General features: G+C 50.7%; 1 protein-coding gene across 2 annotated transcripts in view; it reads left to right on the top strand.

Moving 5' to 3' along the window:
* The window catches only part of LOC143959998 (uncharacterized), a 43,420-nt gene that overhangs the window by 12,770 nt on the left and 12,971 nt on the right, over positions 1 to 17,679 (top strand). For both annotated transcript variants that reach the window (XM_077468248.1, XM_077468247.1), the window contains exons 3-4: positions 8,503 to 8,688; positions 8,777 to 8,900. In XM_077468248.1, coding sequence (XP_077324374.1) covers positions 8,503 to 8,688; positions 8,777 to 8,900 — 310 coding nt within the window. The remainder of the gene's footprint in view (positions 1 to 8,502; positions 8,689 to 8,776; positions 8,901 to 17,679) is intronic.

The raw sequence follows: 17,679 nt of genomic DNA on the forward strand, positions 1-17,679 counted from the left end.
TATTACAATTGTATGTTTATGGTAACAAGGGGCGTAACATAGGCCGGCTAATTCTAATACAAGGGGTGTAACATAGGCCGGCTAATTCTAATACAAGGGGTGTAACATAGGCCGGCTAATTCTAATACAAGGGGCGTAACATAGGCAGGCTAATTCTAATACAAGGGGTGTAACATAGGCAGACTAATTCTAATACAAGGGGCGTAACATAGGCAGGCTAATTCTAATACAAGGGGTGTAACATAGGCAGACTAATTCTAATACAAGGGGCGTAACATAGGCAGGCTAATTCTAATACAAGGGGTGTAACATAGGCAGACTAATTCTAATACAAGGGGTGTAACATAGGCAGACTAATTCTAATACAAGGGGCGTAACATAGGCAGGCTAATTCTAATACAAGGGGCGTAACATAGGCCGGCTAACTCTAATACAAGGGGCGTAACATAGGCAGGCTAATTCTAATACAAGGGGCGTAACATAGGCCGGCTAATTCTAATACAAGGGGTGTAACATAGGCCGGCTAACTCTAATACAAGGGGCGTAACATAGGCCGTCTAATTCTAATACAAGAGGCGTTACATAGGCCGTCTAATTCTAATACAAGGGGCGTTACATAGGCAGGCTAATTCTAATACAAGGGGCGTAACATAGGCAGGCTAATTCTAATACAAGGGGCGTAACATAGGCCGGCTAATTCTAATACAAGGGGCGTAACATAGGCAGGCTAATTCTAATACAAGGGGCGTAACATAGGCCGGCTAATTCTAATACAAGGGGCGTAACATAGGCCGTCTAATTCTAATACAAGGGGCGTAACATAGGCCGGCTAATTCTAATACAAGGGGCGTAACATAGGCCGTCTAATTCTAATACAAGGGGCGTAACATAGGCAGACTAATTCTAATACAAGGGGCGTAACATAGGCCGTCTAATTCTAATACAAGGGGCGTAACATAGGCAGGCTAATTCTAATACAAGGGGCGTAACATAGGCCGTCTAATTCTAATACAAGAGGCGTTACATAGGCCGTCTAATTCTAATACAAGAGGCGTTACATAGGCCGTCTAATTCTAATACAAGAGGCGTTACATAGGCCGTCTAATTCTAATACAAGGGGCGTTACATAGGCAGGCTAATTCTAATACAAGGGGCGTAACATAGGCAGGCTAATTCTAATACAAGGGGCGTAACATAGGCAGGCTAATTCTAATACAAGGGGCGTAACATAGGCCGTCTAATTCTAATACAAGGGGCGTAACATAGGCCGTCTAATTCTAATACAAGAGGCGTTACATAGGCCGTCTAATTCTAATACAAGGGGCGTTACATAGGCAGGCTAATTCTAATACAAGGGGCGTAACATAGGCAGGCTAATTCTAATACAAGGGGCGTAACATAGGCCGTCTAATTCTAATACAAGGGGCGTAACATAGGCAGGCTAATTCTAATACAAGGGGCGTAACATAGGCAGGCTAATTCTAATACAAGGGGCGTAACATAGGCCGTCTAATTCTAATACAAGGGGCGTAACATAGGCCGGCTAATTCTAATACAAGGGGGTGTAACATAGGCCGGCTAATTCTAATACAAGGGGCGTAACATAGGCATGCTTATTCTAATACAAGGGGCGTAACATAGGCAGGCTAATTCTAATACAAGGGGCGTAACATAGGCATGCTTATTCTAATACGAGGGGCGTAACATAGGCAGGCTAATTCTAATACAAGGGGCGTAACATAGGCATGCTTATTCTAATACGAGGGGCGTAACATAGGCCGGCTAATTCTAATACAAGGGGTGTAACATAGGCCGTCTAATTCTAATACAAGGGGCGTAACATAGGCCGGCTAATTCTAATACAAGGGGCGTAACATAGGCAGGCTAATTCTAATACAAGGGGCGTTACATAGGCAGGCTAATTCTAATACAAGGGGCGTAACATAGGCCGGCTAATTCTAATACAAGGGGCGTTACATAGGCAGGCTAATTCTAATACAAGGGGCGTAACATAGGCCGTCTAATTCTAATACAAGGGGCGTAACATAGGCCGGCTAATTCTAATACAAGGGGCGTTACATAGGCAGACTAATTCTAATACAAGGGGGTGTAACATAGGCAGGCTAATTCTAATACAAGGGGCGTTACATAGGCAGACTAATTCTAATACAAGGGGCGTAACATAGGCCGGCTAATTCTAATACAAGGGGCGTAACATAGGCAGGCTAATTCTAATACAAGGGGCGTAACATAGGCCGGCTAATTCTAATACAAGGGGCGTAACATAGGCAGGCTAATTCTAATACAAGGGGCGTAACATAGGCAGGCTAATTCTAATACAAGGGGCGTAACATAGGCCGGCTAATTCTGATACAAGGGGCGTAACATAGGCAGGCTAATTCTAATACAAGGGGCGTAACATAGGCAGGCTAATTCTAATACAAGGGGGTGTAACATAGGCCGGCTAATTCTAATACAAGGGGCGTAACATAGGCCGTCTAATTCTAATACAAGGGGCGTTACATAGGCCGTCTAATTCTAATACAAGGGGCGTAACATAGGCCGGCTAATTCTAATACAAGGGGCATTACATAGGCAGGCTAATTCTAATACAAGGGGCGTTACATAGGCAGGCTAATTCTAATACAAGGGGCGTAACATAGGCCGGCTAATTCTGATACAAGGGGTGTAACATAGGCAGGCTAATTCTAATACAAGGGGCGTAACATAGGCAGGCTAATTCTAATACAAGGGGGTGTAACATAGGCCGGCTAATTCTAATACAAGGGGCGTAACATAGGCCGGCTAATTCTAATACAAGGGGCGTTACATAGGCAGGCTAATTCTAATACAAGGGGCGTAACATAGGCAGGCTAATTCTAATACAAGGGGCGTAACATAGGCAGGCTAATTCTAATACAAGGGGCGTAACATAGGCCGGCTAATTCTAATACAAGGGGCGTTACATAGGCCGTCTAATTCTAATACAAGGGGCGTAACATAGGCCGGCTAATTCTAATACAAGGGGGTGTAACATAGGCCGGCTAATTCTAATACAAGGGGGTGTAACATAGGCCGGCTAATTCTAATACAAGGGGCGTAACATAGGCCGTCTAATTCTAATACAAGGGGCGTAACATAGGCAGGCTAATTCTAATACAAGGGGCGTAACATAGGCATGCTTATTCTAATACAAGGGGCGTAACATAGGCAGGCTAATTCTAATACAAGGGGCGTAACATTGGCAGGCTAATTCTAATACAAGGGGCGTAACATAGGCAGGCTAATTCTAATACAAGGGGCGTAACATAGGCAGGCTAATTCTAATACAAGGGGCGTAACATAGGCAGGCTAATTCTAATACAAGGGGCGTAACATAGGCAGACTAATTCTAATACAAGGGGCGTAACATAGGCAGACTAATTCTAATACAAGGGGCGTAACATAGGCCGGCTAATTCTAATACAAGGGGCGTAACATAGGCAGACTAATTCTAATACAAGGGGCGTAACATAGGCAGACTAATTCTAATACAAGGGGCGTTACATAGGCGTTTGATACAGTAGATCACAATACTCTACTCGTCCGCCTCACAGAAGTAGCCGGAGTCCAAGACATAGATCTCCATTGGTTCGCGTCTTTCCTAGGAAATCGGTCACAGACAGTGAAACTAGGAAAATTCCTCTCCGAAACTCGGGCAGTCACCTGCGGAGTCCCTCAAGGCTCTCCGTTGTCACCCGTTCTCTTCAACATTTACCCACTCCTTCAAATCATCAGATGCTCAGATCTCTGCTTCCACTCTTACGCTGACGACACGCAACTTTATTTCCGGATCAATGGAAAAAAAGATCACCAACAACAACTTGAAAACTGCCTCAAATCAATAGAGGACTGGATGACCACCAACTCCCTCCAGCTGAACCAATCAAAGACAGAGCTTCTTATCTTACACCCAAATCATAAGCCCGCAACCAAAACCTCCTGGTCTCCTCCAACCGTCTTTGGGCAGACTATCTCCCCCAAAGACCAAAGCGAAGAGTCTCGGGGTTATTTTAGACGCACAAATGTCAATGGATGCGCAAATAGGATCTGTAGTCAGTCGATCTCACCATCTGCTGCGCATGCTCCGCAGACTCCTCCCTTTTATCCCAAAGAATGACAAAGCAGTGGTAGTTGGAACAATCATTAATTCACGACTGGACTACGCAAACTCGCTTTACATAGGATTACCACAATATCAACTTGTGTGATTACAACTGATCCAAAACACGGCGGCAAGGCTGATAACAGGAAAAAAACCCTGGGAATCCATTTCTCCTTCACTGAGGGGCGTTACATAGGCAGACTAATTCTAATACAAGGGGCGTTACATAGGCAGACTAATTCTAATACAAGGGGCGTTACATAGGCAGGCTAATTCTAATACAAGGGGCGTAACATAGGCAGGCTAATTCTAATACAAGGGGCGTTACATAGGCAGACTAATTCTAATACAAGGGGCGTAACATAGGCAGGCTAATTCTAATACAAGGGGCGTAACATAGGCAGGCTAATTCTAATACAAGGGGCGTAACATAGGCAGGCTAATTCTAATACAAGGGGCGTAACATAGGCAGACTAATTCTAATACAAGGGGCGTTACATAGGCAGGCTAATTCTAATACAAGGGGCGTAACATAGGCAGGCTAATTCTAATACAAGGGGCGTAACATAGGCAGACTAATTCTAATACAAGGGGCGTTACATAGGCAGGCTAATTCTAATACAAGGGGCGTAACATAGGCAGGCTAATTCTAATACAAGGGGCGTAACATAGGCAGACTAATTCTAATACAAGGGGCGTTACATAGGCAGACTAATTCTAATACAAGGGGGCGTAACATAGGCAGGCTAATTCTAATACAAGGGGCGTAACATAGGCAGGCTAATTCTAATACAAGGGGCGTAACATAGGCAGGCTAATTCTAATACAAGGGGCGTAACATAGGCAGGCTAATTCTAATACAAGGGGCGTTACATAGGCAGGCTAATTCTAATACAAGGGGCGTTACATAGGCAGGCTAATTCTAATACAAGGGGCGTAACATAGGCAGGCTAATTCTAATACAAGGGGCGTTACATAGGCAGACTAATTCTAATACAAGGGGCGTAACATAGGCAGGCTAATTCTAATACAAGGGGCGTTACATAGGCAGGCTAAGTCTAATACAAGGGGGCGTAACATAGGCCGGCTAATTCTAATACAAGGGGCGTTACATAGGCAGGCTAATTCTAATACAAGGGGCGTAACATAGGCAGGCTAATTCTAATACAAGGGGCGTTACATAGGCAGGCTAATTCTAATACAAGGGGCGTAACATAGGCCGGCTAATTCTAATACAAGGGGCGTTACATAGGCAGGCTAATTCTAATACAAGGGGCGTAACATAGGCAGGCTAATTCTAATACAAGGGGCGTTACATAGGCAGGCTAATTCTAATACAAGGGGCGTTACATAGGCAGGCTAATTCTAATACAAGGGGCGTAACATAGGCAGGCTAATTCTAATACAAGGGGCGTTACATAGGCAGGCTAATTCTAATACAAGGGGCGTTACATAGGCAGGCTAATTCTAATACAAGGGGCGTAACATAGGCCGGCTAATTCTAATACAAGGGGCGTTACATAGGCAGGCTAATTCTAATACAAGGGGCGTAACATAGGCAGGCTAATTCTAATACAAGGGGCGTAACATAGGCAGGCTAATTCTAATACAAGGGGCGTTACATAGGCAGGCTAATTCTAATACAAGGGGCGTTACATAGGCCGTCTAATTCTAATACAAGGGGCGTAACATAGGCAGGCTAATTCTAATACAAGGGGTGTAACATAGGCAGGCTAATTCTAATACAAGGGGCGTAACATAGGCAGGCTAATTCTAATACAAGGGGCGTTACATAGGCAGGCTAATTCTAATACAAGGGGCGTAACATAGGCAGGCTAATTCTAATACAATGGGCGTAACATAGGCAGGCTAATTCTAATACAAGGGGCGTTACATAGGCAGGCTAATTCTAATACAAGGGGCGTAACATAGGCCGGCTAATTCTAATACAAGGGGCGTTACATAGGCAGGCTAATTCTAATACAAGGGGCGTAACATAGGCAGGCTAATTCTAATACAAGGGGCGTTACATAGGCAGGCTATTTCTAATACAAGGGACGTTACATAGGCAGGCTAATTCTAATACAAGGGGCGTAACATAGGCAGGCTATTTCTTATACAAGGGGCGTTACATAGGCAGGCTAATTCTAATACAAGGGGCGTAACATAGGCAGGCTAATTCTAATACAAGGGGCGTTACATAGGCAGGCTAATTCTAATACAAGGGGCGTTACATAGGCAGGCTAATTCTAATACAAGGGGCGTAACATAGGCAGGCTAATTCTAATACAAGGGGCGTAACATAGGCAGGCTAATTCTAATACAAGGGGCGTTACATAGGCAGGCTAATTCTAATACAAGGGGCGTAACATAGGCCGGCTAATTCTAATACAAGGGGCGTTACATAGGCAGGCTAATTCTAATACAAGGGGAGTAACATAGGCAGGCTAATTCTAATACAAGGGGCGTTACATAGGCAGGCTAATTCTAATACAAGGGGCGTTACATAGGCAGGCTAATTCTAATACAAGGGGCGTAACATAGGCAGGCTAATTCTAATACAAGGGGCGTTACATAGGCAGGCTAATTCTAATACAAGGGGCGTTACATAGGCAGGCTAATTCTAATACAAGGGGCGTAACATAGGCAGGCTAATTCTAATACAAGGGGCGTAACATAGGCAGGCTAATTCTAATACAAGGGGCGTTACATAGGCAGGCTAATTCTAATACAAGGGGCGTTACATAGGCAGGCTAATTCTAATACAAGGGGCGTAACATAGGCAGGCTAATTCTAATACAAGGGGCGTAACATAGGCCGGCTAATTCTAATACAAGGGGCGTTACATAGGCAGGCTAATTCTAATACAAGGGGCGTAACATAGGCAGGCTAATTCTAATACAAGGGGCGTAACATAGGCCGGCTAATTCTAATACAAGGGGCGTAACATAGGCAGGCTAATTCTAATACAAGGGGCGTTACATAGGCAGGCTAATTCTAATACAAGGGGCGTAACATAGGCAGGCTAATTCTAATACAAGGGGCGTAACATAGGCAGGCTAATTCTAATACAAGGGGCGTTACATAGGCAGACTAATTCTAATACAAGGGGCGTAACATAGGCAGACTAATTCTAATACAAGGGGCGTAACATAGGCAGGCTAATTCTAATACAAGGGGCGTAACATAGGCAGGCTAATTCTAATACAAGGGGCGTTACATAGGCCGGCTAATTCTAATCAGGACTGGAAAGAATGCAGAACATGTACTGAAAACATTGTTAGTGCCGTGTGCACAGTGAGGGCAGCGTGCAATACATATAAAATAGAATACAATTATATACAGAACCTACAAATTTCCATTACAACATCCTATGGAGGGGAGAACGGGGGGCTGTCGGTGCAGATCTGTTATTAGAGGTGGCAGATGAGGAGAATTCACCCTCGGGCCGAGCGGAGTGGCACATTTTTTGGTGGAACCCTTTCCTATGAATGGCTCCATTGGAAGTCCCTGAACGATGAGTTTAGTCCCTAGAGAAGGTCTGGAGGGGGACTTGTGTGACTGACCCCCCGACAAAGGCCATTTACCAAGCAGAGGTCAGCTGGACAGACCAGAGAGATGAAGTCTCACCAAAGCTCTGATGTGGGGGAGGGGGAGCATGTGCAGTTAGGACTCCTGAATGTCTCCAGGAGGTTGATCTGTTGGAGGACAGCAATGACTGACCTGACCCTCCACTGGAACAGGGACCCCCAAGACAAACAGTTGTTGCAGCATGGCTTGCAGATCCCTAGTGTTTGTGGGGATTGGGGGAAGATTTAAAGGTATAAAGTTAGGGTGGGGAGAGGAGAATGAACCCTAACTTGTACCCCTGGGAGATGACGTTCTGGACCCCAAGAGACCGCAAAGACTGATGGACACCCCCCACTTGCGAGCGCCCCATCACTGCGAGGGGCTTGAAGCAGGACTTGGTCACAAGTGTTTGCAATGAAGGGGCGCCAGATTTAGGCTTGGGGGGGGGGGGAAGATTTGGGAGGGACGGAAGGAACCTTTCATAGATCTTTGTCACCTTATGACAAGTGGTCTTACTCTTACCACTGGGGTCCTACTAATGAAGGACCCCTCTCAGGAGAGATGTTCCCCCCACTTCAGGCGTTATCTGTTGGAGGGCGTCTTCCGTGCTAGCCACACAGTACCACAAAAACAGAGGATTGGTGGGGGTGGAGGGAGGTTATATGGGGGTCCTGCTAGTGTCCGGTCACCCGAGGGCGGGAGCATATAACTCTTCTAAGACTCTGCTGTGTCTGGGAGGTGTGAAGCACTTCAGTGGCCATAAATTCATCTGATCTTTTATTTTGTAGGATTACATCATTGTGAAGAAACCAGGCGGACGCACAACCAACAGCAACAGACTTCAGGTGGTAGAGGGATTCTGTCGGAAACAGAACAGCATATTCGTGCCTCCGCCTCATTCCTTGCCTTCTGAGAGGAGCGAAGAGAAGATCCTGGAACTGACCAATAAGATCACAGAGCTGCTGACAGGAGAGGTGAGGAGGATTCTGGGAATTCTGGGACATTATCCAGTAACAGACAAGGGATGTGTCTGGATGGTGACTGTATCATTGTGTGTGTCAGGTTCCTATAAGGTGTCAGGATGTCACTGTCTATTTCTCCATGGAGGAGTGGGAGTATTTAGAAGGACACAAGGATCTCTACAAGGACGTCATGATGGCCAATCAGCCGCCCCTCACATCACCGGGTAAGAGAGAAGCAGAACTGTCCCTATGTTTTCACTATTATACATGATTTATATACTGACAATAGTTTACAGTATAAAGAGAGACCTTGCAGTTCCAATACAGTTCATTACAATAGATACATTAGATGGGCCCTGCTCCTGAGAGCTTACAATCTAATAAGGAGGAGCAAGTGATACAAAAGGAAATAACTGTTGGGGGGCTGATGAAGAAGGTAAGAGTTTAATTGTTGGGTGGAGGTGGGATAGGCTTCCTAACCCTAAGGAATCACCTAAAGATGGACAGAGTATGAGCCAGATGGATAGGGGTAGAGAGTTCCAGAGAATGGGAGAGGTTCTGGAGAAGTCATAGATGTGACAAGGGATATAGAGAGCAGGAGGAGTGGAGAAGTACCATTGGCTATTATGAGATAAGGTTGGTGATGTAGTTGGGGGTAGAGTTACGGATGGCTTTGTAGGTGGTTGTTAGTGGAGGGATTGGCAAAGAGGAGACCAGTGGAGTGACTGGCAGAGAGGGGTGGAGGACAATGAATGGAGGTCAGTGGAGGGATTGGTAGAGAGGGGTGGAGGACACTGAATGGAGGTCAGTGGGGGGATTGGTAGAGAGGGGTGGAGGACACTGAATGGAGACCAGTGGAGGGATTGGTAGAGAGGGGTGGAGGACACTGAATGGAGGCCAGTGGAGGGATTGGTAGAGAGGGGTGGAGGACACTGAATGAAGGTCAGTGGAGGGATTGGTAGAGAGGGGTGGAGGACACTGAATGGAGGTCAGTGGAGGGATTGGTAGAGAGGGGTGGAGGACACTGAATGGAGGTCAGTGGAGGGATTGGTAGAGAGGGGTGGAGGACACTGAATGGAGGCCAGTGGAGGGATTGGTAGAGAGGAGTGGAGGACACTGAATGGAGGTCAGTGGAGGGATTGGTAGAGAGGGGTGGAGGACACTGAATGGAGGCCAGTGGAGGGATTGGTAGAGAGGGGTGGAGGACACTGAATGGAGACCAGTGGAGGGATTGGCAGAGAGGGGTGGAGGACACTGAATGGAGGTCAGTGGATGGATTGGTAGAGAGGGATGGAGGACACTGAATGGAGGTCAGTGGAGGGATTGGCAAAGAGGGGTGGAGGACACTGAATGGAGGTCAGTGGAGGGATTGGTAGAGAGGGGTGGAGGACACTGAATGGAGGTCAGTGGAGGGATTGGTAGAGGGGGGTGGAGGACACTGAATGGAGGTCAGTGGAGGGATTGGTAGAGAGGGGTGGAGGACACTGAATGGAGGTCAGTGGAGGGATTGGTAGAGAGGGGTGGAGGACACTGAATGGAGACCAGTGGAGGGATTGATAGAGAGGGGTGGAGGACACTGAATGGAGGTCAGTGGAGGGATTGGTAGAGGGGGGTGGAGGACACTGAATGGAGGTCAGTGGAGGGATTGGTAGAGAGGGGTGGAGGACACTGAATGGAGGTCAGTGGAGGGATTGGTAGAGAGGGGTGGAGGACACTGAATGGAGACCAGTGGAGGGATTGGTAGAGAGGAGTGGAGGACACTGAATGGAGGGCAGTGGAGGGATTGGTAGAGAAGGGTGAAGGACACTGAATGGAGGTCAGTGGAGGGATTGGTAGAGAGGGGTGGAGGACACTGAATGGAGACCAGTGGAGGGATTGGTAGAGAGGAGTGGAGGACACTGAATGGAGGGCAGTGGAGGGATTGGTAGAGAGGGGTGGAGGACACTGAATGGAGATCAGTGGAGGGATTGGTAGAGAGGGGTGGAGGACACTGAATGGAGGTCAGTGGATGGATTGGTAGAGAGGGGTGGAGGACACTGAATGGAGACCAGTGGAGGGATTGGTAGAGAAGGGTGAAGGACACTGAATGGAGGTCAGTGGAGGGATTGGTAGAGAGGGATGGAGGACACTGAATGGAGGTCAGTGGAGGGATTGGTAGAGAGGGGTGGAGGACACTGAATGGAGGTCAGTGGAGGGATTGGTAGAGAGGGGTGGAGGACACTGAATGGAGGTCAGTGGAGGGATTGGTAGAGAGGAGTGGAGGACACTGAATGGAGGTCAGTGGAGGGATTGGTAGAGAGGGGTGGAGGACACTGAATGGAGGTCAGTGGAGGGATTGGTAGAGAGGGGTGGAGGACACTGAATGGAGGTCAGTGGGGGGATTGGTGGAGAGGGGTGGAGGACACTGAATGGAGGTCAGTGGAGGGATTGGTAGAGAGGGGTGGAGGACACTGAATGGAGGTCAGTGGGGGGATTGGTGGAGAGGGGTGGAGGACACTGAATGGAGGCCAGTGGAGGGATTGGTAGAGAGGGGTGGAGGACACTGAATGGAGGTCAGTGGAGGGATTGGTAGAGAGGGGTGGAGGACACTGAATGGAGGCCAGTGGAGGGATTGGTAGAGGGGGGTGGAGGACACTGAATGGAGGCCAGTGGAGGGATTGGTAGAGAGGGGTGGAGGACACTGAATGGAGGTCAGTGGAGGGATTGGTAGAGAGGGGTGGAGGACACTGAATGGAGGTCAGTGGGGGGATTGGTAGAGAGGGGTGGAGGACACTGAATGGAGGTCAGTGGAGGGATTGGTAGAGAGGGGTGGAGGACACTGAATGGAGGCCAGTGGAGGGATTGGTAGAGAGGGGTGGAGGACACTGAATGGAGGTCAGTGGAGGGATTGGTAGAGAGGGGTGGAGGACACTGAATGGAGGTCAGTGGAGGGATTGGTAGAGAGGGGTGGAGGACACTGAATGGAGGTCAGTGGAGGGATTGGTAGAGAGGGGTGGAGGACACTGAATGGAGACCAGTGGAGGGATTGGTAGAGAGGGGGGGAGGACGCTGAATGGAGGCCAGTGGAGGGATTGGTAGAGAGGGGTGGAGGACACTGAATGGAGGTCAGTGGAGGGATTGGTAGAGAGGGGTGGAGGACACTGAATGGAGACCAGTGGAGGGATTGGTAGAGAGGGGTGGAGGACACTGAATGGAGACCAGTGGAGGGATTGGTAGAGAGGGGTGGAGGACACTGAATGGAGGAGGGGAGGGATTGGTAGAGAGGGGTGGAGGACACTGAATGGAGACCAGTGGGGGGATTGGTAGAGAGGGGTGGAGGACACTGAATGGAGACCAGTGGGGGGATTGGTAGAGAGGGGTGGAGGACACTGAATGGAGGAGGGGAGGGATTGGTAGAGAGGGGTGGAGGACACTGAATGGAGACCAGTGGAGAGATTGGTAGAGAGGGGTGGAGGACACTGAATGGAGGTCAGTGGAGGGATTGGTAGAGAGGGGTGGAGGACACTGAATGGAGGTCAGTGGAGGGATTGGTAGAGAGGGGTGGAGGACACTGAATGGAGACCAGTGGAGGGATTGGTAGAGAGGGGTGGAGGACACTGAATGGAGGTCAGTGGAAGGATTGGTAGAGAGGGGTGGAGGACACTGAATGGAGGTCAGTGGAGGGATTGGTAGAGAGGGGTGGAGGACACTGAATGGAGGTCAGTGGAGGGATTGGTAGAGAGGGGTGGAGGACACTGAATGGAGATCAGTGGGGGGATTGGCAGAGAGGGGTGGAGGACACTGAATGGAGACCAGTGGAGGGATTGGTAGAGAGGGGTGGAGGACACTGAATGGAGACCAGTGGAGGGATTGGTAGAGAGGGGTGGAGGACACTGAATGGAGATCAGTGGGGGGATTGGCAGAGAGGGGTGGAGGACACTGAATGGAGGTCAGTGGAGGGATTGGTAGAGAGGGGTGGAGGGCACTGAATGGAGACCAGTGGAGGGATTGGTAGAGAGGGGTGGAGGACACTGAATGGAGGTCAGTGGAGAGATTGGTAGAGAGGGGTGGAGGACACTGAATGGTGGTCAGTGGAGGGATTGGTAGAGAGGGGTGGAGGACACTGAATGGAGGTCAGTGGAGGGATTGGTAGAGAGGGGTGGAGGACACTGAATGGAGGTCAGTGGGGGGATTGGTAGAGAGGGGTGGAGGACACTGAATGGAGGTCAGTGGAGGGATTGGTAGAGAGGGATGGAGGACACTGAATGGAGGTCAGTGGAGGGATTGGTAGAGAGGGGTGGAGGACACTGAATGGAGGTCAGTGGAGGGATTGGTAGAGAGGGGTGGAGGACACTGAATGGAGGTCAGTGGAGGGATTGGTAGAGAGGGGTGGAGGACACTGAATGGAGGTCAGTGGGGGGATTGGTAGAGAGGGGTGGAGGACACTGAATGGAGGTCAGTGGAGGGATTGGTAGAGAGGGATGGAGGACACTGAATGGAGGTCAGTGGAGGGATTGGTAGAGAGGGGTGGAGGACACTGAATGGAGGTCAGTGGAGGGATTGGTAGAGAGGGGTGGAGGGCACTGAATGGAGACCAGTGGAGGGATTGGTAGAGAGGGGTGGAGGACACTGAATGGAGGTCAGTGGAGAGATTGGTAGAGAGGGGTGGAGGACACTGAATGGAGGTCAGTGGGGGGATTGGTAGAGAGGGGTGGAGGACACTGAATGGAGGTCAGTGGAGGGATTGGTAGAGAGGGATGGAGGACACTGAATGGAGGTCAGTGGAGGGATTGGTAGAGAGGGGTGGAGGACACTGAATGGAGGTCAGTGGAGGGATTGGTAGAGAGGGGTGGAGGACACTGAATGGAGGTCAGTGGAGGGATTGGTAGAGAGGGGTGGAGGACACTGAATGGAGGTCAGTGGAGGGATTGGTAGAGAGGGGTGGAGGACACTGAATGGAGGTCAGTGGGGGGATTGGTAGAGAGGGGTGGAGGACACTGAATGGAGGTCAGTGGAGGGATTGGTAGAGAGGGATGGAGGACACTGAATGGAGGTCAGTGGAGGGATTGGTAGAGAGGGGTGGAGGACACTGAATGGAGGTCAGTGGAGGGATTGGTAGAGAGGGGTGGAGGGCACTGAATGGAGACCAGTGGAGGGATTGGTAGAGAGGGGTGGAGGACACTGAATGGAGGTCAGTGGAGGGATTGGTAGAGAGGGGTGGAGGACACTGAATGGAGGTCAGTGGAGGGATTGGTAGAGAGGGGTGGAGGGCACTGAATGGAGACCAGTGGAGGGATTGGTAGAGAGGGGTGGAGGACACTGAATGGAGGTCAGTGGAGGGATTGGTAGAGAGGGGTGGAGGACACTGAATGGAGGTCAGTGGAGGGATTGGTAGAGAGGGGTGGAGGGCACTGAATGGAGACCAGTGGAGGGATTGGTAGAGAGGGGTGGAGGACACTGAATGGAGGTCAGTGGAGGGATTGGTAGAGAGGGGTGGAGGACACTGAATGGAGGTCAGTGGAGGGATTGGTAGAGAGGGGTGGAGGACACTGAATGGAGGTCAGTGGAGGGATTGGTAGAGAGGGGTGGAGGGCACTGAATGGAGACCAGTGGAGGGATTGGTAGAGAGGGGTGGAGGGCACTGAATGGAGACCAGTGGAGGGATTGGTAGAGAGGGGTGGAGGACACTGAATGGAGACCAGTGGAGGGATTGGTAGAGAGGGGTGGAGGACACTGAATGGAGGTCAGTGGAGGGATTGGTAGAGAGGGGTGGAGGACACTGAATGGAGGTCAGTGGGGGGATTGGTAGAGAGGGGTGGAGGACACTGAATGGAGGTCAGTGGAGGGATTGGTAGAGAGGGGTGGAGGACACTGAATGGAGGTCAGTGGAGGGATTGGTAGAGAGGGGTGGAGGACACTGAATGGAGGTCAGTGGAGGGATTGGTAGAGAGGGGTGGAGGACACTGAATGGAGGTCAGTGGTGGGATTGGCAGAGAGGGGTGGAGGACACTGAATGGAGGTCAGTGGAGGGATTGGTAGAGAGGAGTGGAGGACACTGAATGGAGACCAGTGGAGGGATTGGTAGAGAGGGGTGGAGGACACTGAATGGAGGTCAGTGGAGGGATTGGTAGAGAGGGATGGAGGACACTGAATGGAGGTCAGTGGAGGGATTGGTAGAGAGGGGTGGAGGACACTGAATGGAGGTTAGTGGAGGGATTGGTAGAGAGGGATGGGGGACACTGAATGGAGGTCAGTGGAGGGATTGGCAGAGAGGGGTGGAGGACACTGAATGGAGGTCAGTGGAGGGATTGGTAGAGAGGGGTGGAGGACACTGAATGGAGGTCAGTGGAGGGATTGGTAGAGAGGGGTGGAGGACACTGAATGGAGGTCAGTGGAGGGATTGGTAGAGAGGGGTGGAGGACACTGAATGGAGGCCAGTGGAGGGATTGGTGGAGAGGGGTGGAGGACACTGAATGGAGGTCAGTGGAGGGATTGGTGGAGAGGGGTGGAGGACACTGAATGGAGGTCAGTGGAGGGATTGGTAGAGAGGGGTGGAGGACACTGAATGGAGACCAGTGGAGGGATTGGTAGAGAGGGGTGGAGGACACTGAATGGAGGTCAGTGGAGGGATTGGCAGAGAGGGGTGGAGGACACTGAATGGAGGTCAGTGGAGGGATTGGTAGAGAGGGGTGGAGGACACTGAATGGAGGTCAGTGGAGGGATTGGTAGAGAGGGGTGGAGGACACTGAATGGAGGTCAGTGGAGGGATTGGCAGAGAGGGGTGGAGGACACTGAATGGAGGTCAGTGGAGGGATTGGTAGAGAGGGGTGGAGGACACTGAATGGAGGTCAGTGGAGGGATTGGTAGAGAGGGGTGGAGGACACTGAATGGAGGTCAGTGGGGGGATTGGTAGAGAGGGGTGGAGGACACTGAATGGAGGTCAGTGGGGGGATTGGTAGAGAGGGGTGGAGGACACTGAATGGAGGTCAGTGGAGGGATTGGTGGAGAGGGGTGGAGGACACTGAATGGAGGTCAGTGGAGGGATTGGCAGAGAGGGGTGGAGGACACTGAATGGAGGTCAGTGGAGGGATTGGTGGAGAGGGGTGGAGGACACTGAATGGAGGTCAGTGGAGGGATTGGTAGAGAGGGGTGGAGGACACTGAATGGAGACCAGTGGAGGGATTGGTAGAGAGGGGGGGAGGACACTGAATGGAAACCAGTGGAGGGATTGGTAGAGAGGAGTGGAGGACACTGAATGGAGACCAGTGGAGGGATTGGTAGAGAGGGGTGGAGGACACTGAATGGAGGTCAGTGGAGGGATTGGTAGAGAGGGGTGGAGGACACTGAATGGAGGTCAGTGGGGGGATTGGCAGAGAGGGGTGGAGGACACTGAATGGAGGTCAGTGGAGGGATTGGCAGAGAGGGGTGGAGGACACTGAATGGAGATCAGTGGAGGGATTGGTGGAGAGGGGTGGAGGACACTGAATGGAGGTCGGTGGAGGGATTGGTAGAGAGGGGTGGAGGACACTGAATGGAGGTCAGTGGAGGGATTGGTAGAGAGGAGTGGAGGACACTGAATGGAGACCAGTGGAGGGATTGGTAGAGAGGGGTGGAGGACACTGAATGGAGGTCAGTGGAGGGATTGGTAGAGAGGGGTGGAGGACACTGAATGGAGGTCAGTGGGGGGATTGGCAGAGAGGGGTGGAGGACACTGAATGGAGGTCAGTGGAGGGATTGGTAGAGAGGGGTGGAGGACACTGAATGGAGACCAGTGGAGGGATTGGTAGAGAGGGGTGGAGGACACTGAATGGAGACCAGTGGAGGGATTGGTAGAGAGGGGTGGAGGACACTGAATGGAGGCCAGTGGAGGGATTGGTAGAGAGGGGTGGAGGACACTGAATGGAGACCAGTGGAGGGATTGGTAGAGAGGAGTGGAGGACACTGAATGGAGACCAGTGGAGGGATTGGTAGAGAGGGGTGGAGGACACTGAATGGAGATCAGTGGAGGGATTGGTAGAGAGGGGTGGAGGACACTGAATGGAGGCCAGTGGAGGGATTGGTAGAGAGGGGTGGAGGACACTGAATGGAGGTCAGTGGAGGGATTGGTAGAGAGGGGTGGAGGACACTGAATGGAGGTCAGTGGAGGGATTGGTAGAGAGGGGTGGAGGACACTGAATGGAGACCAGTGGAGGGATTGGTAGAGAGGGGTGGAGGACACTGAATGGAGGTCAGTGGAGGGATTGGTAGAGAGGGGTGGAGGACACTGAATGGAGGTCAGTGGAGGGATTGGTAGAGAGGGATGGAGGACACTGAATGGAGGTCAGTGGAGGGATTGGTAGAGAGGGGTGGAGGACACTGAATGGAGACCAGTGGAGGGATTGGTAGAGAGGGGTGGAGGACACTGAATGGAGGTCAGTGGAGGGATTGGTAGAGAGGGGTGGAGGACACTGAATGGAGGTCAGTGGAGGGATTGGTAGAGAGGGGTGGAGGACACTGAATGGAGACCAGTGGAGGGATTGGTAGAGAGGGGTGGAGGACACTGAATGGAGGGCAGTGGGGGGATTGGTAGAGAGGGGTGGAGGATAATGAATGGAGGTCAGTGGAGGGATTGGTAGAGAGGGGTGGAGGACACTGAATGGAGGTCAGTGGAGGGATTGGTAGAGAGGGGTGGAGGACACTGAATGGAGGTCAGTGGAGGGATTGGTAGAGAGGGGTGGAGGACACTGAATGGAGGTCAGTGGAGGGATTGGTAGAGAGGGGTGGAGGACACTGAATGGAGGTCAGTGGAGGGATTGGTGGAGAGGGGTGGAGGACACTGAATGGAGGTCAGTGGAGGGATTGGTGGAGAGGGGTGGAGGACACTGAATGGAGGCCAGTGGAGGGATTGGTGGAGAGGGGTGGAGGACACTGAATGGAGGTCAGTGGAGGGATTGGTGGAGAGGGGTGGAGGACACTGAATGGAGGTCAGTGGAGGGATTGGTAGAGAGGGGTGGAGGACACTGAATGGAGACCAGTGGAGGGATT

The sequence above is a fragment of the Lithobates pipiens genome, unplaced genomic scaffold, assembly GCF_037356315.1.
Source record: "Lithobates pipiens isolate NorthernLeopardFrog02 unplaced genomic scaffold, aLitPip1_a1.2 Scaffold_79, whole genome shotgun sequence".
NCBI lineage: Eukaryota > Metazoa > Chordata > Amphibia > Anura > Ranidae > Lithobates > Lithobates pipiens.